The sequence below is a fragment of the Athene noctua genome, chromosome 4 (genome assembly GCF_965140245.1).
Source record: "Athene noctua chromosome 4, bAthNoc1.hap1.1, whole genome shotgun sequence".
In the NCBI taxonomy this organism is placed as follows: Eukaryota; Metazoa; Chordata; class Aves; order Strigiformes; family Strigidae; genus Athene; species Athene noctua.
This window is the reverse complement of record NC_134040.1, coordinates 25,548,491-25,571,551: the sequence shown is the minus strand read 5'-3', so window position 1 is coordinate 25,571,551 and position 23,061 is coordinate 25,548,491. Positions and strand designations below refer to the sequence as shown.

Genomic DNA, 23,061 nt, shown 5'->3' with positions numbered 1-23,061 from the left:
TACTGGGTAGGTTACACTAGCCTTCGTGTCTGTTGACTTACACACTGGCAGTATAAAATCTAGTCATAAGCAGCATCTAAGCATGCAACTTTTGGGTGAATTTAATTGGGTTTTGAATTTAGTTAACTGAAGTGGGAAAAATACTGAATTTTTCCTTATGAATACAGCCCTTCAAAATTATTTAACTCCAGGCTAATGGGAGCTGAAAATGCCTTGTGTCCTTCTGCCAGACTGAAATTTCCCTAAAATTAAGGGACACACACAAGTCTGTTTCCTTAGTTTATTAGTACAAACAATGCATACACAAGACTGTATATTGTTTGAAGACTGCAATAGATTTCTAATTTAACAACTCTGTAACAAAATTTAACTAAATTTGACATTTATGAAAATATAAATCTCTGATTGGGTAGGTTTTCCCAACAATACAAAGTTTACATAAAAACATTCAATATGATCTATTAGTTGCAAACGAGTTAGGAAAAATCATTCAAGTCACTTAATATACTATGTTGGCTTGTACACTGAACATTCACACACTACATTAAGTTCTAGCTTAGCATTCATTTCTTGGAAATTTGTGGCATGGAGTTCTGATTTTAAAAACAAAATTGTTTTGTTTAAATAATTTGAAAAGTTTCCACAGGTGTGCCAACTTTAAGATACATAAGGAGGGAAAAATCTTCTTATCCTTTCAGATGTCCAGTATATTTTTTTTTACTTGGGCAAAATGTAATTTTTTAAAATAGTTTGTAATTATTTCACAATTTCTGCCTTGAAACTGGTAAAACTGTAAAAAAAGGCTCAGAACAGTTCTAAAGCAGAAAAGTGAAGCTTGTAAGAATGTGGAATTAAGAAAAACTCATTAAAATTGGACCAGTAAAGAAACTTTAGACAACCTTTACATTTAGTAGAGTATTTCAGCACATATACAAGCAGTCCCAGAGTGTTTGGTCATCTGATCTGTATTTATCATGGGAAAGAACAGAAATGATAGTAAGGCAAACATTATCAAGATTAAGACATGACATGTCTGAAATTTTTCTATTAAGATTACTTTGGGGACATAGGAAATACTTTAGACTTTTGTACAACAAAATGGATAGCAACCTTTTAACATAAAGAAATTAATGTGTTTAACTGTTCATCTGTAACACCTCTTCTCTTTGAAAAAGTTTTCATTACCACCTGTACTAATACACACTGTGAAAACAAAAAAATTCCCCAACCTAAAAACAAAACCCCAAACCCTATATTTCTTTTATGACCTAGGTTTTTATAATTCTTATCACAATACAGAAACCTGAAATCCCTGCATGCAATTAAAAAAAAAATCTTTCAGTCCATACTTTGAGGTGAACAAATACTTAGCTCACACGTTGACACGTTTTCAGCTGACTGGCTCCTTTCAACCCAAAGATTAATCCCAATTAAAAAAAAAAAGTAGGTATTTTTAAAACGATGATGGAATGTATCAAGTGTTCCAGGTTGGCAGGTGACATCTTGTCATTGCACCATCAAGCAGAAAAACACATTTTTGCAAGTGGGTATAAGGTTGGCTGTTAGCTATAGACCCATCTAGGTGACCTGGTATATAAAATAGTGGTCTGACTCTTCTCACCGATCATGTGGAACTTTAGCTCCAGTTATAAGAGTTTGTCAGTCCCAGATAAGATCACCTAACTTCTGTAAGAGCATAACAATTTTGATAATATTGCTAAAAATTTTTAATCAAGGCCCTGGTGAAATCCTGGACTGAACCTTGTATTCCGAAATTTAAAAAACCCTGCAGCCCATTTGCTTTATGTTTACTTTTTTTTGTTTACATAAATGTAAGAATATTTGTTGAGGAAAAACCAGCTGGTCTGCCCTCTGCTGTTTCTGTCTGTCTTCCAAGAAATGCACCAATTTTTATGTGAATTCAGAAGACAAATCTATGCATGTATATAATTATCCAGATAAGCTAGTCCAGACAGTTACTCAGTTGTCAGCAGCAAAACTGTGTCCTCTGCAATCTATGGCTGAGCACACTTTCTCATAACAATAGTTGTGTTTTTTGGTAGGTGTTGCTTCACTCACCTCAGGCTCTGTAACTGTAATGGGGCTATCCCTTGCAAATACCTCAGTCGATTCCCTCCAAATGCAATCTGCAGTCACTTTGAAGCTATAATTGTGACATTTTGGCCTAATCACTTGTGTTGCGTTGTTGAAAATCTGACGGCTGTTTGAAGTAGCAATTTTGATTTTCAGTGCAGCGTCAACTCGATCCACTACAGTGTAAGTACCTATACTTCCATCATCAAATCCAATAATAATATTTAAATGTCTCTGAGAGAGTGCAAGAAAAGTGGGAGTTTTATAAAGAGAACAGGCACCGATGTTTTTGCCATCTGCTAGCCTCATTACTATTAAACTAGAGACCGCACCATTGTCATCATCTTCTTCGCTGCGAAAACAGATGTACACAAGATAGCGGCCATCCCGAGACAGCCTCTGCCGCCAGATGATACCTGGAGCATGAACCACACGAAGTTTTCCACTGTATAAATCAAGCACATTGATGTTCTCATCACCACGGGTTATAATTCCTAGCTTCCCATTTGGGGATATTTCAAAGTCTTCCAAATTTTTTAAGAAATTGGTAGGCAATTGTACGCGTCTGCAGATGACTTCCTCTGTTAGGCTCCAGATGTTCACAGTTTCAGTAGATGTTATAAATACTATAATATCTGGGCAGTCTGGTATCAGCTTAATATCCACAATGCTTGCACCATCATCACAGCAAAACTTCTTGGTTATACTGCCAGTCCAGAGACTCACTGCCAACACTTTATTCTTTGCCATTCCGACTACGAATGTATTTGCAGTTGTTATAAATGCATTCTGTAAGGCAACTAAAATATTGCAAACCCTATGTCCTGTAGCCAGTCGCCAAACTCTGGATGCATTTTGCTCGCAGAGAGAGACTACAAATTGATCGTTATGAGTAATCATTAGCTCTGAGATTTTTTGTCCATTAATGCGAAAGATATTTTCACCACTGACAGTATGCCATACGTACTGGCTGCATTTATCATCTGATGTAACCATTATCTCTCCGGAAGAGGTCAGCACACAGTTTTCAACAATACCTTCGTGCTTGAACACGGCTTCAATAAATCCAGTGCTGAAGTTCCACTTATGGACAGAATCTGATCCATCCAATGTGTATATTAATTCACCTCTGGCTGGCAACACCAGTCTTTGGATAGGCTTGCCAGATTTGTCAATATTGGACATAGCAGTTATGATGTCTATATCCCAAATAGAAAGGACACCACTGGTGGACAAGGATAGCAGCATGTTATGATGATTTGATTTGATTAGCCTGACTATAGTTCCTGAGATTTCCTGTAAGCTTGCCATACACTGTCCTGTATCTCTTCTCCAAACAAAAATGGCTGAGGTATTTTCCATTGAAGCAATTATGCAGTTGCCATTTTTGGACAACACAGCAGATATAAAGCGCTCGTTGTGTTTAGCTCTAAACTTTTCAGCCACCTTCCACACATGAGTGTCAAGAAGTTCAATGCTGAGTGCCTTACAAATTAAAATTGCACTTTGGTCTTCAGAAAGCTCTATGCTGACAACTTCACTGTCTTCTCTCCTGCAGTCAAAGTCATCTGTAAGTTGGGGATTTGTGATTTCCTCTGTATTCCAAACAGAGAGGCTACCCTCGTTGTCCACCATCACCATTTCTTGGGCTGTGTCCAGAATGAGAAGAAATTTCACAAATCCACCAGAAAATTCAGAGGTCACGGTGGCCAGCTTCTCTCCACTGCCCAAGTGAAAAATGGTCGCGGTGTTCAAATACTGTCCGCAGAATGCATAAACTCCATCTGGAGAACACTGCACACAGGTCACTTCGTACCAGCAGTGGAAGTGATAGAGAGGCCAACCATAAAGCAGATCTATAACAGTAACATCTTTGCTGGCCTCCAGCCACGCAAGTGCATGGTTCACTGATAATGTAAATCCATTTATAAAACTGCCCCCTCCCCCAATTCCACAATGTTTTGACCCCTTAATTTCCACCTCAGACAGAAGACAGGAATTTATGTTATCGTATATCAAAAGAGTGTTTTTTGTTGTAGCCACTACAAGATACTTTTCATCACTAGTAAGCTTCATGCCTAAAATAACAGATGGAGCTGTTGTGATCTGCCTTAGTAACTGGCGTGTCTCTACATCCCAAGTACTGATGGAGCCATTTTCTAAAGCAGCAATAATTGTGCTGGGATTAAAAGTAGGCAAAATTTCAGTGACGTGCATGCAGCTGGATGACAGCGGCAGGCGCTCGGGGCTGTAAGTCACATCCATGGAGGAATGCAAAGGGACGATAGAGCAGTACTTGGGTCCATCCTTGTCACATTCTAAGAGGAGATGTCTGAGTTTGGGCAATGAACTTACTACTGGGAGAAGCCTCTGCTGCAATTCAGCAGAGAGTGAACCTGGGTATTTTACTACTTTGAACTTTATACTGCGGAGGGTACTGGCCAGAAATTTCAGCTCTTTTTCTTGTGAGTAGGTGTAAGCCAGTTCTATGTCGGAAAGTGCTTTATCAAATTGCCCTATTCTAATCATAGTGTACAACCAGCTGAAGTTCATAATGACTCCATACAGAAGATCATCTGTTCTTCCACATCTTGTCAAGTGATGAATAAGCTCTGTCATTTTCCTGTGATTGATAAAAAAGATATCAGGCTCTAATGGATTACACTGAAAGACCCATGGCTGCTCAGGTGCCTGCCTGTCAAAAGCAGTCTGATCCATGCAGTGCTTTTCATCCTCAGTCAGGCCTCTACTGCCATGGTCAGGACAACCACTCAGATATTGGTCATTGCTGTAAAAAGGTTTTCTTCGTCCACCTGACCAAACACCAAGGAAATACTCTGCCATGACTGTGTGCATTTCACGTAAATCTTCCTCTTTGTTCAGGTACAATTTCTGGGCAATTAGTTGCAAGTGCCTATTTGCCCAGAGAAGAAGTGTTACATTTTTAACCTGTCGCTCTATCAAGTACCCCTGCAAGCCCTCCTTAAGCCTTGCAATGTATATATATGGAATTCTCAGTGGGTTACTTTCTCTAACATGCTCACTCAGTTCATACATAACACTATTGTCAAGGGCTAAAATATCTTCCAGTTCCATTTCACTCAGGCCAGATTTGGACATAGTGATGTAGCCAAGTGCTCTTGACAATAGTCTTGATCCACACTTGTTTTCCAGTGACCAAAACAACTGCTCTATGCTTTCATGGACAGTGACACAGAGGGAGGACTCATCCACATCTTTGTGAGATCTCCAGTTCCTGACTTCTCTGAAGGTTAAGTTCACAAACATAGGCAGTGTGCACTTGGAGAATGCTTCATTGACATAGATTTGTTGCCCTGATGTTACTTTTCTTTTAACTCGCAGCAGCTGATGTTTCAGTACTTGGCTACACATCTTTCTGTCCCTTGCAGTCAATTCTATGTAGTTGTCTTCTTCATGAATAAGGCACCTCAGTTTTTGCAGGATCCCATGCTTGTTTGGCAGTGTTGACAAAATTATCCGTACGGAACGGGGAAGGTGAATGGGAAGCCACCAGAGCTTCCTAGCATCATCACTATCTGTTAGCTGTTCTAGGGCATCGAATATTATCACCAGTGGCCTGTGGAATGAAGACTCATTCAAAAGATTGATGAACAAGTCCCGAAGGTCATGAATCTTTTTTGGGTAACTTTGTACGAGGCAACGATAGTTGACTGCTAATTGTTCACAAATGCTTTGAAGTATATTCTTCAGATCTGTACTTGTGTCAGTGGATCCCAAAAATCTTATAACTACCACAGGGTCAGAATCTGGTCCCATCTCTTCTTGCAACCAGGAATAGGACTAGAGTATAGAACATAATTTAGTTAATACCTAAATGAAGCACAGTAACAGTTTATAAATAGTGATTGCCTATACATAAACATTTTAAAATGTTACTGGTTGAACAGAAATGCTTTCACTGGCAGAGTTCAAGGCTGGTTTGATTTGCACACTGAATGAATTTCATATTGTATGTCATCTTCGTTTATCACAGATAATATCCCAAAACACTAAGACCCAGATCCACAAAAAGGCTTATGTCTAAGGGGACAAGAGTACAATCTAGCCCATAAATCCCAGGGTACTCTGCAAAATCTGTGTCTGAAATTCAGTAGGTAGATTGTCTTATTAATAGAATTCCACACACACTAAGCAATGTCATCTTTGCCAGGCAACCAGCTTGCCACCTAAACTTGTTTAACACTGATTCCCAGCTGAATATAAATACACGCCCTGATGGTTTTGGAGGACAGGGATCAGAGTACAGATTGCCCTTTACTAGTAGGTTACCTTAATTCCTGGACCACAGAAGTACACTCTTTTTTGGTGTGCCTGTGACTTTTACTCTTACACACTGCTTCAGGGGGCAAAGTATCTCTTGCTGTTTTTTTGGTTAGTATACTCTAAGCAAGTGAGGAATGTGGCTTTAAATCCTCTCAGTCTGTGCAGGCTAACACACTCAGTTCTCTTACTTGCTAAGTCTTTTCAACTCACTTTAAGTTATTACAGAATATTTTAAAATAAAATCATAACCAGAGTCTCTAGGTTAACTTATGTACTCCGATCTGAAATGAGATCTTGAGTTGCAAATCCCAATTTCATATATGCAACTAATGTGAACCTATAGGAAGTCACATTTGGGAAAGATACGGGATTTTAAACATTATTGTTCCCTTCTCCATTTCCTTCTGGCTGATGGGACTGTTTCACAGCCCACTGTGCTAAATTCTCTGAGCACCCTGCAGGGAACTCGAAGTTGTGACTCCCAGCTGGAGAATTAGGCTTAGAGATGCCAGCTTGGTCTTTTTCTGCATCTGGTGCTGCCTTGCACAGTGTTTCACTCATCTCTCTGTAGTACTCAGCTCAATGACTTAAACAGCATATGTCAGATAAATGAGTACAGGTATTTTTGCAGGTTATTGCAGGTAGATTTGTAGAAAGTATATTTCTGATGAGACCATAAGATGGCATGACTTGTAAAGACATGCTGTATTTGTGTATAAAACTAAAAATAGCGTATGATGTTTAGATGGTCCAGATTCATAGGACCTCAGTAAAACAAGAGGGAATGAGATAATTCTGAAATACATGTTGTTAATTCAAAACCATATTGATTCCTATTAGGTTTTTAAGAGCTCTGATAAAGTATTTTTGTTTTGGCTAAGTACATGACAGAGACATGTACAATAATATGCAGAATACACTTTTTATTATTTTTATTTTATATATTGAGGGCTGATATCGGATCTGTTGACAAAAGGAAGAATGGAAGCTAAGTTGGCCTTTACACACTAATGCTCCTAACATCACCATATTATGTAAAGTATTTATTTACCTTCTTTGCCACTTCAGCTAATAAAAGAGTCTTCCCTGTGCATGGTCCTCCATATATGATAAGAGGGTTAATGTGTCCTATTTTGCTAGGTAGAACGTACTTGTGAACTATGTTTAATGCCTCACATCTATATTCATAAAAAGTGGAGTATGTTTTACATAGCGATGAGTGTTGAAGAACTTCATCATACAGCAAGTCTGTCTCGGTGTCAAAATTCTGCTGCACTGTTGCTTGGATGATATCAATCATGTCTTCATAGAACTGTTTACCAAGTCCTTCGATGTAATGGTTCTCCACTTCTTGGGAGTAGCCTAGTTTCATGTCACAGTGAGTGACAGACGTGTACACTCTGAGATTGGACGATGCAACGATGGTAGGAATGAATTCATCCCTGAGCTTGATCAGTTTCTCATGGGCTTCGGGATCTCGTAGAAACTTCCCAGCTGTATGTACCACATCCATGTATTTTCCCATCTCTGGAATTTTAACAAAACGCTCAATGTTGGCAATTTTCCGAATGTAGCAAACACACTTCTTTAGGAAAGCTGGTGTTTGTTTACCCAAGGCAAAATCAAGTTCATCTTCAATAGCTGAGGATAAAAAAAAGAATACAGAGTCTCTGTTATCTTTTCTTTATAAGCAGTTCAAGAACAGCCCCCACCCCCAACCTGCAGATTCTTAAATGACTGCATCTGTTTTCTGTATAAAACAGAAAAAGTACAGAAAAATCACTGGGTTCTTTCATATTGGTTTTGGTCTCAAGCAAGCAAAATGAACATTTTTTTTTTCTTCAATTGTATGAGAAATGCTGGCAGAAATATATTTTCATGTTTGTGGAAAGGTTGATAGAAAAGATAATAAATGAGTATACAGAAATAGTTAGTCTGAACTTTACCAGAGGAAAGATATCTCTTTGCTTGGCTGTGTTTCATTTTTCCTTTCTCATACAGCAATTTCACAGCAGTCTTAAAAATCTTCTTAATCTCTTCTGATATATCTTGCCATTTGTTCTCATTCATAGGGTTTGAAGAAGATTCCATCTTTTAAAAATATCCATAGTTAAACAGTAGCTGTAATACACACATCTACCACTTCAGAAAGTAGAAGTCTAATATTCAAGGTCATAAATAACATGATAATGGAGAAACACATGCACTAAAAAAAAATAAATACGAGCTCAACTTTTTATATTGCAGGTATCAGAATGTATTCCATTTTAGAATTAGAAAAGTTAGCTACTTTGAGTATTTTCTGAATTCTTACTGTAGGCTGCTAATGCAATATTTTTCAAGAATAAGACCAAAACCACCTTTATAGAAAGAGGGTTTTGAGAACCAAACCTGAAATAATGCTAATAAAGCAGCAGTAATACTGCTAAGATTATTGCTCCTTTCATGTTAAGTAATAATAATTTAAACTTGGATCTCAAAACTGAAAATGAGGTTCCTGGTACTGTAGTTAAGCACCTCATATTAGGTACTATATTTGAAAAAGACAGGATTATATCTGACACTACTTTCATTCATTCATTGCTATACTAACAGTAACGTTACTGTCATCAGAGAGGGACTCTAACATAAATTCACTAGCCCTTTCTGATAGTATCTCACAGATGCCGCAATGGAGGTTTCTCTAAGGCAGCTGCTAGTCACTGCTGCATTACTGCAGGTGAAGTGTTTAAGGGGTCTCCAGTTTTCCTGGAGGGTGTAATAGGAAAAGAACAGCCTCCGGGGTAAGCTTCTTAGCAATTCCTTGACACATTCAGAGTTGTGTATCTTTTATTTAAGTTTATGAGATGTAACTCTATGTTAGCTGGAAGTTATGAACATCTTTTTACTTACTCTTGTGTATCAGTTACAAAACTTGCTTTTCCCCTTGTGCTCAATACTTCAGAATCAGCCATATACTGTCCTGAACTCATTGAAACTCCTTCTGTGTCTGTTTTTCATGTTTTCAATGTTTCTTCATGCAACAGAGAAAGTATTCTGCTATATGATGAGGAATGCAGTATAATGGTTTCATTTCATTTTCTTGTATAATACAGTGTGCACTCAAAATGAAGTGAATACTCTGTTAAGGACTTCATTTTTTGTACACTGAAATCTGCCTTAGGCATATAGGATGTGTATGAGGGTAGAACTGAGCCCTGACTAATATACAGTTTTTACTGTCATCAATTAAAGGCAAATGCCTGTTTTAAAAATTATAATTAACGGTTCAAAAATCTGTTAGAATACAGTTAGTAAGTTACAAGTGTGAGATCTGACTCAGGACAGCACTAAGCATTTATTTGACTATTAAAAAGCTTTCTTGTATGGGGATAGAAGGGAAAACGTGTATTTCCTCTGCAAATCCTGTTCACTGAAATCTAGCAAAAGCACAATACCAGGGCAGGAGAGCTTGAGCTCTTCCTATTCCAACATCAGGGAAGGGAAGAGAAATCTGTACAACTGTCCCACTAGCCCAAACAGGTCATGAATGAGTACAATCGACTTGCTCTAGCTGTTCTCAGAGAGCACATCAATGCAGGCGTCATGACCCGTTGAGTTCCTTGGGTTTCACAGCTGCTCCCTTCACCATGTATGGGAAAGGAGCATCACAGCACCAGTTGCTCAGGTGTGGATAGGGCTGCAGAAGCCAATTCAGAGACAGCAGGAAGTCCCTGGCCCTCAGGACTGCCCGCCACTGTAACTGATAGAGAAGAATTTTGTAAGGAGGTGACTATGACTTACTGTGTTCTGGTAGTTCTTCAGCATTTCAGATTTTGGTCGGAGGTAATATGCTGGTGGAACTGCATTTTCATCCCTGCAGTACCACTCTTCTAAAACCCTTGTCTCTAGCTTGGCCTCTACAGCAGCATCCAGGATCATTTCAAATTCTGCTGACTCAACTTCCCCTGGTATTCGGATGTTCCCGTACTTCTCTCCCAGTAGGCCCTGTGTATTTGCAGGAAAGTAGGGATTAAATTTTTCTTTTTAGTTATGCAAAAACCCTTCTGAAAATCTGAATTTCATAAAAATCAGTGTGGTAGCAGTATAATGACTTTGAAATGACTAGGAAGGGAAACAGATACAGTGTAAAATTAATTATTGTTGAGGGTACTGTACTGAGCTGCATCCTACTACGATGATTTGGTAAAATTTCAAGCAGATGCATTGTCTTTCTTAATATTAACTGGTAATAAAAACATAAAGAGATTCAAATGAAGAAACTAAGAAATACCCAACATACTTTTTTAGCACAGTATTGACCTGTGTATTACTGATTTCCATTAGTCACAGGTTGGCATTAATCTCACATGCAAACGTGAATATGGAAATCCTTTTCTCTGGACTCAAGTTAAGGATGCATCTCTGGATTCTTTACCTCTTGGTTTTATTCTTAGTCTCCACAGTAATGGAACAGATTTTATGTTCTGCTTGATGAAAATTCACATCATGTTAAGTACAGCTCATAATGGTATTATTAAAAATGTGGCTTATACCAGCAATACCAAGGATCAGTGTTGCAGAACTACAAGCTGCTTTGCTGTCTCATATTCCCTTGTTGCAAAAATGTTCAATGTCTTTGCCCTGGTAGCTGTCCACTGAATGAACAGTGGGGCAAGGGAAAACAGTTTTGATCAAATACCAAATAGAAATAAAAATTTTAGTACTTAAATGGTATACAGGCAAAGGTTTGTGGAAGTCAGTTCTTAAACTGTGGCACAAGAGATTTTTCACCTTCAAAACTTGGGATTAAAATATCGGTTGTGATGCTCTGAATACATTTTTAAAAATATATCACCATAGTTTGCTGTCCATAAATATTTATGAAAAAAGGATTGGGGAAAACTTTGTAGAAGTTAGAGTTGCAGGACATTCCTGCATTCTTTTGACAAGATTTTTCAAATTTGCGATCATCAGCTTAATTGTGCATTCAAATCTTGGTCCACAGAAGTCAGTGAGAACTCTCACTTCCTTTGAAGTAGGATTTTTTATTTCTTTCCTCATTTAAATGTATTCAGTAAAGATTTTGAGTTAATGAAAAGGAGTACTTAATGTGGAGAGGAGCCAACAGTATCAGCATTTTGATTTGAATAAGAAACATCTCATAGTGAAGTAACGCTAATGCAAATACAGTAGTATCCTAAAAATGTAAATGACCTTGTTTGTAAATAATAACAATCTAAATATTCATTATTTTTAAAGCACTCATCATAATGAGAAGCTGTTTTAAACTTCTCCAGCTCTAACTAAACCCTGAAAATCAATAACTGATGATGATGAAGCCTGCTTCACTGATTATAAAAGCGTGAAGCTGCAGACCTCTTTTCAGAATCCAGTCTTGTTGGCAGAAGGTACTCAAGCAGCTCACCATGCAAGATGCTGTAGCTTCAGAGCACAGATGTCAGAGCAGTGCATGTGAACACCTCCTAACGACTTTCAGGCAAAACCACCTCAGTTAGCCCAGACCACAGTTCACACTGTGTAAATTAACCTGGCTGATTTTTGCCTGGAGCAGATTAGGAAAGAGCTCACATGAACTACAGCATTAGCTCTGATGGCAAGCAGTTGGCATCCTACAACAGAGTAGTGACAAAGAGCTGGTGGACAGGAACAAGTCAATGTCTGTCTACTGCTTAGGAGAAATGAAAGCATGTAGGAACTGATAGCTCGTACAGTCCAGGTTTTAGTCTCTGACCAGTCCCAGCACCCAAGTCCTTTAAGAAGCTGCTCCAATAGAGAGGCATTAGCGCTTTGCCTGGCTGCCTATTCATATCCCACAGTAGCTTAACTCAGGGTCCACATCAAGGAGTCAGGAGAAAGGAACAAATGTGTTCAGTAACTAGAAGTAATAACAGTCACTTTAATGAAACGATGAAGTATTTTTGTTACATGCATTTATTTTTTCTATGATCATTCTAACCAGTAGCTCTCCTCATAGACAATGCTATGTTGCTTCACATAATGAGATAACTGAAGAAAATTTCTAAGTTTTTACTGTTCTGATCTATTCATAGAGCCCTATAATTTTGGAATTGTGAAGCTGCAGAGGTTAAACGAAATACAGTATTATTTTCCCTCTTTATTCAGGTGAGGTTAATAATTCACATCATGCTGAGTTGCAAGCCTCTGCACATTCAGACGGATGTAGAAATCTCATAAATTTCTCTCAGAGGAGCTTTGCTATGCAAATTTTGCAATTGCCTTGTATAGCAATTATTACTTGAAATTCATTAGGCTACATTTTTTCTGAATTTGAGTCCAATGGATTCAATAGACAGTTGCCCAAGCAAAGATCAATAGCTGGGCCCTTCATTAATGATACTAAAACGTCAACATTAAAATGTCTGGCTTTAATGTACTGCATTTAATCAACTAAATTTGTTCTGGAATTAGTCTCTCTACTTTTCTGCTTCTCTGGTACAGTTTGTGCTGTTCTCTCTCCACTGTACTATAGGCAAATAACAAAAGGCAGTACTTTAAAATGAAAAGATGGATGTTTTTTTCTTGTATTTTATCTGTCACTACAACAGACATTATGTAAATAATCCTGTATTAGGGATCATCCTTCTGGCTACTAGAGCAAAACACAATAAAAAGGAACTTGGACGTGATCAGAATACTAGAATCACTGTGGATTACTGTATCATTAGCTTTTAAATAAAATGGAGAACTATGCAAATAGTATTTGAAAGCCTTTGCATTTTTTTTAAGAAGCAAATGTTAAGACAGTAGAGGACATACATTTATCATGGTGTACTTTGGTGCTACAGATGGTATTACTAAAATTTTGCTAGAAGTCTAGCGTTAGTTGAGGGAAGAATAGACATACATAGAAGAGGAATCACACAGACAAAAGAGTGTCCTCCTTTTGGATGGTACAAGGAAATGATCACCTGCTTTGAAACTTATTTACTTGTAGCAACTTATAATGATTTCTGAATACTGCTTAATTCCATGGAATTTTACCAAGGACTACTGTGTGCATCAAAACAAAGCAGTTTTCTGTGGAAACTTATCAAGAATTACTATCTTCAGCAAAAATAAGAGACATGTCCTTGGAAAGCAGATGTGTTCTAACAAGTTGAGTCTTTGTAGACTATATATGGACAGTAGAAACTAATAAGCTAGTGCTTTTAGATAAAATAGACGTGGTAAACCAGCTAGAATTACTCTTCTTGTTCAAGAGATTGGGTAAGAGAATCTGCACATGCTCCGAGGAAAAGTATAAGGTGAAGAGGACTGTGAGCCTTCCTCCCAAAGACCCCCGAAGACGACCACTAGGAGGCAATGTGCAGGCACAAAGAAAACATAAACTGCTGACACCGGCCTTTCAAACTAACTCAGCCTGACTTATGCATATGTATGTTTGTGTTATATAATCCAATGAATATGTATATCCACACTCTATAAGTTTCTGGTAAAATGTGCTGTTGGTGTGCAAGATTTGTGGAGAAATCCCCTTGCACCCCGGCGCCGGAGTAAACATACCCGCTTTATAACTGCGTTGTTGAGTTTGTTTCCGTGCATCATGGGATGATAACAGTAAGCATCCATAAAGCTTAATAAACAACGAAATAAAGTCTTGTATCGTTTTACTTCGAGGTATTTCTACTCTTCCTGTTTGGTTGTGGTTTATGAAAATGTTTTAAGGTTAATCTTAAAAGATGACACATGCATAGTGCCAGGAAGACTGGGAATGAGGAAGTGTGGAGGAATGAGAAGTCCGAGTGAATATACTTTGCACTGCAAGGTGATAACTGAGTCTAACTTGTTATTGTTGACATCTAGTGTTCAGGAGAGCCTGAAGCTAATAGCTGTACCAAGAAAGGAACACATCAGTTGAAGATCATGCAAGGTTCTAACTGTACTAAAAGATTTAGTTTTAGAACTTAAAAACTGGGCCATGACAAAAAGGAAGCTGCAGAGGCCATGCCAGCACCTCTCTGCTTCATGTGGCCTGTGTGAGCAGGGATTCCATGTTTTAACCAAAACTTAGGTATTTCCGCAATTAAAGCAAAGTTAAGGAGCAGCTGAGCAGACATTCTGAGGATACCTGTGGCACCTACTTTGTGAATATGTGCATTTAGAAAGGCAATTAAATAAGTTAGTGTCTTTGATGTTCTCATACAGTAGAACTGACAAGTGAACAAAGAGAACAAACAGAAATACGAACGGGATAGGGAATAAAAAGAACAGCACTGGCATGAAGAAGGGAATTGATTACACAAGTAGAATCAAAAAATCGTAAATACTGTGCTGAGCTGGTCTATCATTTAGAGGAGGGCAATCCCAAACACTGTGCTGCAGCTGTGTTCCTTTTAGTGTCCCAAGAGAAGTTAGCTGAGGTTCTGGTATTAGTATCTGACTCTGTGTAGCCATCTGAAAAATATTCCAGTAAATGTGGTACAGAACTTCATGAAGTCATTCCTGGTAACTCCAGACTAGCCTCAACCTACAGCCGAGTTTCACTGGTCATTGAACTGAGGTATCAAAACACAACTGCTTTTCATTTTTCTGGGAAGGATAGAAGTAACTGATACTGTTTTTCTAAAGGACTGCAGTATCACACCCCAGTGCTGGAAGGAGGAGGCATGCTGTGTAAGTGCAGCTGTTTTCTACTGATGCTCGAACTCTGGATTATGTCACAGAAACACACCAGGTTCCTGGGGAACAGTTCTTCACCTAAACATGTCCTCTAGGTGAACTGTGTGTTTTCCATTAACGGTGGTACGGTACTTGTAATAATAATAATAAAAAAAAAGACTAAGGACTAAGAACAGACTATATGTGTTTACTGGAATCTTAAACTATTTGTAAGGCTACATGACAGCCTTAGGATGGGTGTATTTGCATGCACAGGCTTCCCATGTTTAGACACAGAGGTGAGGCTTGGAATTACCTCCTTCCTGCTAGTACCAGGGAACTGCCACCTCCTCTCCACTCTTTTGGTGTTGTTATGGCTAAATTTATATCTGGCTGTATAAGTGTAGTCTGTCAGGGTACACAAAAACACTCAAACCTTTAGAGGCCTAAATGAGAAGCTCTGAATTGCCCTTCTCCTCCAAGGACTTCACAGTGTCTGAGCTGCATTCCAGAGGCTTGCTACAGCCTCTGGAAATCACAGCATCATAGAATCATAGAACGGTTTGGGTTAGAAGGGACCTTAAAGATCATCTAGTTCCACCCCCCCTGCCATGGGCAGGGACACCTTCCACTAGACCAGGTTGCTCAAAGCCCCGTCCAACCTGGCCTTGAACACTGCCAGGGAGGGGGCAGCCACAGCTTCTCTGGGCAACCTGTGCCAGTGTCTCACCACCCTCACAGTGAAGAATTTCTTCCTTTTATGTAATCTAAATCTACCCTCTCAGTTTAAAACCATTATCCCTCATCCTATCACTAGGAATAAAAAGTCCCTCCCCATCTTTTCAGTAGGGTCCCTTTATGCTGTAAGGTCTCCCTGGAGCTTTCTCTTCTCCAGGCTGAACAACCCCAACTCTCTCACCCTGTCCTCATAAAGGAGGTGCTCCAGCACCCTGATTATCTTCATGGCCCTCCTCTGAACCTGCTCTAACAGGTCCATGCCCTTCTTATGTTGGGGGCCCCAGAGACACAGTACTCCATGAGAACAAAGTAGAGGGGGAGAATCGCCTCCCTCGACCTGCTGGCCACACTTCTCTTGATGCAGCCCAGCATTCATTTGGCTTTCTGGGCTGTGAGCGCACGTTGATGGCTCATAGTCAGGTTTTCATTCACCAGTACCCCCAAGTCTTTCTCTGCAGGGCTGCTCTCAATCCACTCACCACCCAGCCTGTGTCTGTGCTTGGGATTACCTTGATCCATGTGCAGGTCCCTCTGGATGACATCCCTTCCCTCAAGCGTGTCAACTGCACCACACAGGTTGGTGGTGTCAGCAAACTTGCTGAGGGTTATAAACATCTGCCCTGTCTCCATATTTCCTATAAATTCAAGTAAATGCTGATTTCTTCATAAAAAAATGAAGAAAAATAAAGCAACAGAAATTAAAGAAAATATAATTTTTCACAATTATCATGTTGTTTCATACTAAGCCTGCAAATAAGAATTACCATTATCTCAGACTTTTATGAAAAAAATCACAGTATTCTTCAGTAATAACCTAAAACTTCAATTTGTGATAAAAACACTGCAGCATTTTAATTATTATTATAGGAAATTATTTTTAAAGGGACCAGTGATGTTTATACTATGTTCAGTACCAAGAGACAGTTTTGTATGCAGACTAGTGAATGAAAATCTCTCACCTGATTGAATCATTTTCCTTTCACAGTAAAGCAACAAATTAAAGATTCATTAGATTGAAGGTGATTGAACTATTTAAAGCTATCAGGCTGACAAACATGTATAAAACCCTCAGCAACCATTTGAATCTAACAAAACTTTACAGAATTAACAGAGAACAACCTCAGCAGTAGTCTTGTTAGCTTTGTTAAGCCTGAGGCTGAAGTTACTACTAAATGAAGATTAAAAATTGCTGTTTAGATTACGATGGGAAATATTTTTCATTCTAATATTCTTGGTGTGTAAAGATATCAAAATGATTGGCACAGTCACAATAATGACCAAAAGGACAAAACTAACAAGATTTGGATTTGACCTTGAGCTATGATGGATTCATAGTGCATGTCATGCTATTAGTTCAGATATCATCACTAAAATGTTCACAAACCCTAATACCATACCTTATATTAATACAGAACAAGTTGAAATTTTAGATATATTTAATCTCAGCTAAGATATTTAGTGGCAATTTTAATAAAAAACAAGCTGTCAAGTATCAGCAAGTTATATTAATTACTGATCGGTTTCATGACTCTTTTTTTTAAAAAGAGCTTATATATTAACATCTGCAAACCAAGTCATTTGAGGAGTCAGATTTGTAACGTTTTGTGATTTCAGATACTTGTCACCTTAAGAGGAACACCTTTTTTTGCTGTTTTGCCAACACAAAAACCTGCAGATTCATTCAAAATACAGTTTTGTAGCTGGTGAATGATCTGATCCAATGATCTTTTGCCGGGCTCCATAGAAACAGTTCTATCACTTTTACTTCTTGGTCTTTGTGAAGTTCCACATGTGGCACTGACGTGCATACATATGTCCTCTCTGCCTTCTCTTACAGCAGTCCTGGATTGACAGATTTTGAAGAATAAATATTCAATAAATCATCTTTGAAGGAATTAAATCTAACCACAATTAATTTAACCTAAGATACTTCTGTGTATCCAGATCTAAGTACCCCTTAAACTACTTGTTTTTGCAAGATCCACAAGGGATTAGGAAGTATTATCGTTGCCATTTGACATCGGAATTAGGTGCAGGGAATTAAGCCCAGGCAGGGATTCAGAGCTGTGAGAGGTATGCAATGGTTAGTTACAACTGGGTAGTGGAAGCTGTTGTTCCCAATTCTTAGCCCTGACCTTCTTACAGAAACTGCTCACAACTTAAGCTGGAAAGCCTTGCCCGCTTGTGAATGAGGTCCTGAGTGGCTCACATTTCAGCCCGCTAAATTAATGTAAGCTTAAACTGAGATCACTTATTCAAAGTAGAACAGCTCCATTAGGAGAAAGAGTATCTCACATTACTGAAGATGCAGTGAATGCTTCATGCTCTGGGCTGAAAATCGCCTGCAGGCACCCAACATCAGCATTTAGGTGCCACTGAGATGCACCAGGTGGTTCTTCAGCAGCTGCTTGATCTGTAGAAACTTAAGTGCTTTTAAAGTGCCTTGGGATATTATGTTCATTTGTAGCCAGGGGTTGAGAAATGCTCCTCTCACTGATGTCCCAGAGGGGTCCTTCTACCATCTGCAAGGGAGCTGTGGATTGCAGCCTGGTATCACACCATGCCTCACCAGGAGGCCTTGTGCAGGAAACTGGTGAGGAGCAGGCTGTAGCTAGTAGGTCATATCTACAGCAAGGTGGGTAATGAGGGAGCTCACATATGAAGCAACAGGCTTGTTTCAAAATCTTTCCTGAACTGGAAGGACAAGTTTGTGATTGCCATGTATACACCCTACTCATCAGGCTTCTGGCCATGAATGATGGAGTAACAGTAGCATGTCAAAGCTCCTGCTAGCACAGCTCCCTTCTGTACAAGAAATTGCATAGCGTCATGTAAGTAACTGAATATTAATTGGAGCAGGAACATGAACCTTATCTTTCTACAGTTTGCATGAGTGCCCTAACCAAGGGCTACAAAGTCAGTCCCCCTCTCTCCTGTGATCACTTGCTCTGCACTGTGTTCTGTGAAACCTGGGGTTAGAGACCTAAATCTCTGCTTCCTCAGCCTGTGCTTCTAGGTTTCTTTCCTACTGTAGTTAAATCTTTCTTACGAAATAAAAAGTTTATTCCTCTTTAAAGCCACACATTTCAGTCAAATAGCCATTTTGCTCAGAGAAATGTGGTTTTTGCTCTACTGATTACTGTGATATTAATACATTTATTAGCTTCTAAAAAGTTACTCTGTAGATCAGACTTATATAGACAAGAAAGACATGTGAAGAAAAAATACAAGTAAAAGACTGACATTTCCATCTAACACCAGGCTTAAAAGACCTCAAATTTCTTCTAAATATTTTGCCTAAAAAGCATACTACTTATAATCAGATGCTAATACCCATCAATTTCTTTCAATTGATATATATGTATGTACAAACTGAAGACAGAATCACTTCAGCATAACTACAAGAAATGCTCTATTTCATATGCAGACTGGCTACATTCTATGTCCTGTCTTTCATATTGAATTTGGAGGTGGTAACACAGTGCATTTGCATGTGTGAACCTGCCTAGGTGGCTCATTCAAGTCAGGGAAGGCACACAAAATTTGTAACACATAGATGTGCTCACCCTCCTTGTCTGCAGAAATTTGGGCTTAACTGACATAACCAAATATGCCAACTGATTCTGGGCTGCATCAAGAGAAGTGTGGCCAGCAGGTCGAAGGAGGTGATTCTTCCCCCCTACTCCGCTCTCATGAGAGCCCACCTGCAGCACTATGTCCAGCTCTGGGGCCCCCAATATAAGAAGGACATGGACCTGGCCAAGTTGGTCCAGAGGAGGCCATGAAGATGTTCAGGGGGCTGGAACACCTCCCTTATGAGAATAGGCTGAGAGAGTTGGGGTTGTTCAGCCTGGAGAAGAGAAGGCTCTAGGGAGACCTTACAGTGGCCTTCCAGTACCTAAAGGGGCTATAGGAAAGATGGGGAGGGACATTTTCCAAGGCCACATAGTGACAGGACAAGGGGTAATGGTTTTAAACTGAAAGAGGGTACCAGGTTAGATATAAGGAAGAAATTCTTTACTGTGAGGGTGGTGAGACACTGGCACAGGTTACCCAGCGAAGTTGTGTCTGCCCCCTCCCTGGCAGTGTTCAAGGCCAGGTTGGACGGGGCTTTGAGCAACCTGGTCTAGTGGAAGGTGTCCCTGCCCTTGGAACTAGATGATCTTTAAGGTTCCTTCCAACTCAAACCATTCTATGATTCTATAAAATATACAGGTAAATCATGTCTTGAAAATCTGGAACAAATGGTCAGGCTAACAATTTTTAATGGCCTTTTATTTAAAAACCCAAAGATATTTAGTACAACTATAGGTCTTTTTGGTTTGTTGCCAGTATATTTTAACTCTGTTGTAACAGTCCTACAGAAATTACTTAACACAATAGAAGATGTTCAGGTACAGCCAAAGATATTTTAGGAAAAAAAATGAAAACCAAAATAACAGGATTAGCTGGAACCTAGTCTCTGAGAAATAAATATGATCTGAATCAAAACCGAGAATTTACTACCAGAAACAAATGGAAAACAATAACCGCTATTATATTTTTTGTTATTCCTTAAGGCATCAACAGCCAATTTGACTCAAACTCAAAGCAAAAATGCTAATAGATAAACAACAGTGAATCATGTGAACTGAAACCAGGAAAGTATATTTACTTAAGTTTAATTTCAATGCACTAATGATTTCAGTAAGAAGAAAAACAAATATATGAATTAATTGAAAATCTCAATGGAGTATTCATGTTAACTGCTTGTTAGGGCAAACTCCAAGCCATTAAACTGAACTGAATTGAACAACTGAAACCAAAATGGAGAAAGCTGTAATAATGCACTTCATCTAAACCAAGTTTTAGGAAGCCGGAGGTCCAGAGTAGCTGGTGCCCAGGAGATATCCTGAAAATAGCTGCCTCTTCTCCTTTGTTTTCCTTTTATCTGTAATGAGATGCTGTGTGAGGACCTCATACAAGCACATAGAATATTCTTCAATTACATACATCTGACTGCTTTTCTTGCCTGTCCATGGTAGTGATCAAAGACAAAAGTTAGGCTGCACTGGGATTAAGTCTCCCAAAAGTACTTCCATCAGAAATCAAAAATATGAAAAAAAGCGCAAAAAATTAAGTAATCTGCGATTTCTAGGATGTACAGGTTAAAGTGCCTTCAGAACTGCATTCTTCTTCTACTGCCGAGAGTTGTAAGGCAGTGCAACTTAGCAGACAGAACATCAGAGCTGCTGCAGATCTCTTAGATCTTCTTTCCACTTTTGCTTCACCTCAGTATGGAAACCGGTAACTTCCTGATGCTTTTGCCAGTGCCTCAGATTGCCTATCTATAAAATGAGGCTAATGACAGCTTGCAAAATAAGCATTTCTATTTTGAGTGTTGATATGCAAAGGATCTTGTGTATTCAAGTATCAGCAGGGATGGGACTGTTGCTTTACACTGTTTGTCCTGTTTAGTTTTTAAGGGAAAAATTAAACCATAGAACACTATCAAATGTCTTCATTTGATTTTTCTCCATATCTAGGTGAGAATAATAGTGTCCACATCTCAATCCTTTGATTGAAGCTTACGGGTAAATAGATTTAGTTTTAGAACTTCATCTCAGTATGCAAAACATGAAGTAAGAAATACAATTTTTAATTGAATTACTGAAGTGAATAGAAAACTGAAGTCATAATAAAGACATTTCTGTGCTGAGAAAGATATTTTTTTTCCACTTGCCTGGATATGCATTTATGTTCCTTGGCTTGAGAAATCTTGCTGTGCATTGTTTCACAGAGCCATGTCCTAATTTATCTCTTCCTTTTTTTCCTGGAGGTGCTCCAGAAGTACACTGGGGGGCTATAGGTATTTCAGAAACTTGAGACAGGTATTAGTTTCAGTTCCATGAAAAAAAAAAAAAAAAGGGCTGTTGAACTACCATGTAAGAAAACTGACTGGAATTGGGACTGGAAGGATGAGGTGAAAGTGTTGAAGTCTTTTCTGTGAGTAATGTTCCTGTCATAAGGTGTAAAAAGAAAATGATGGTGGAGTTACTGGATGCTTAACCTGTCTTTCAGAAAATTAAAAGAAAGCAGCTGAATACTGCTGTAAATGAACCAATTCCCTCAACTCTGAACTTCACCCACAGTGCAGTGTTTTTAAATCTCAAAGCTTTTCTCTAGTGGTAGGGAGATATGAAACAATGATGAGTAATTTCTCAGGACATAATGGGTAGGAGCTGAGTCCCTGATGCAGAGTGAATGTGCTTCCTCAGAAAAAATTAATAATCTACTTCCTTGATACACTTTGCTTCATCAGAACTCTTTCTCTGGCCTGCGAAAGTACCAATGGTCTTCTTCCTCCACACTCCTCCTCCTGTCTTCTACATGATCATGAAGCACTAGTTTAGTTAACTTTGTTGCCTTTTCCTTCACCCTTTGTCACTGCTGGGTCTTTACTCTCCCTGAGTGTGGGTGCAGGTGATAAAATCAGTCAAAAAGAACAAAATTAGGAAAGAGGTCTGTGAATAAAAGTAGGGTTGAGAAAGAAGATTTTGCCTACCTCTGCTCACTGATTTGAGCTGCTCACACTCTTGATTCCCCTCCAAACAAATGTATCATTCTGACTTTGGTTTTTTTTTTCAAATTGGGTGGGAGATTTCTTGACAGGCATGTACGTTTTTCCTCTCACATAAAGCTCAGAATCTTGTAGGTAACTGCTACTGCAGCCCAGATTCCTGTCAACTCTCTGACAGGTCCCGTAACACTTCCTAACAGTGGAGCTGGGTAGAAAAGCAAACTGCAAGGGCTAGGTTTAATAAAAGACTAGCACAGAGCCCGGACTGGAGTCAATAACCTTGTCTGTGGAAATCACTGCCCTTCCTACAGGGAGTGGAAAACATAGCTTTCCTGGAAACAGCGAGGAGATCAATCTTGTCTTTTTGAGGAGGGCATGGCAGTGTAACTTCCCCTGCTTTGTAAAATAATCACAACACTCACCCAAGCAGGGAATAACCTGTCTTGCATCTCATAGGTGAAGTCTGGCTAATAGAGGAAAGCTTCTCCTACTGTTGCTGTTTAATGTGCCTCACTAAGTATCCAACGATACTGGCATCAAGGAGCCAGAAAGAAAAAAGATACTCTGAGCCTATCAGTGTAGTCAGCCGGGAGGACAGGGCACTGGCTTCTGGACACCAAACCCTGGAGTTAGAAACTAGGACTCTTCAGCATTCTTACTGCCCTCTTTGGTATGCTTCATATGTAGGAAAGGCTGCTGCCTCCTGCTGCACCCACGCGCCCTCTAAAAAGAAGGGGCCCTAT

At 39.1% G+C, this 23,061-nt stretch overlaps 1 protein-coding gene across 3 annotated transcripts in view; it reads right to left on the bottom strand.

Moving 5' to 3' along the window:
- Positions 1-205: 205 nt before the first annotated feature.
- NWD2 (NACHT and WD repeat domain containing 2) overlaps positions 206-23,061 on the bottom strand; it is a 57,456-nt gene continuing 34,600 nt past the window's right edge. For 2 of the 3 annotated variants that reach the window (XM_074904633.1, XM_074904634.1), the window contains 4 exons: positions 10,183-10,386; positions 8,346-8,490; positions 7,451-8,040; positions 206-5,916 (listed from right to left, as the gene is read on the bottom strand). In XM_074904633.1, coding sequence (XP_074760734.1) covers positions 1,981-5,916; positions 7,451-8,040; positions 8,346-8,490; positions 10,183-10,386 — 4,875 coding nt within the window. In that variant the 3' untranslated portion in view covers positions 206-1,980. Of the gene's footprint in view, positions 5,917-7,450; positions 8,041-8,345; positions 8,491-10,182; positions 10,387-23,061 lie in introns of those variants that run through there. The other variant, XM_074904635.1, reaches the window with a different exon arrangement.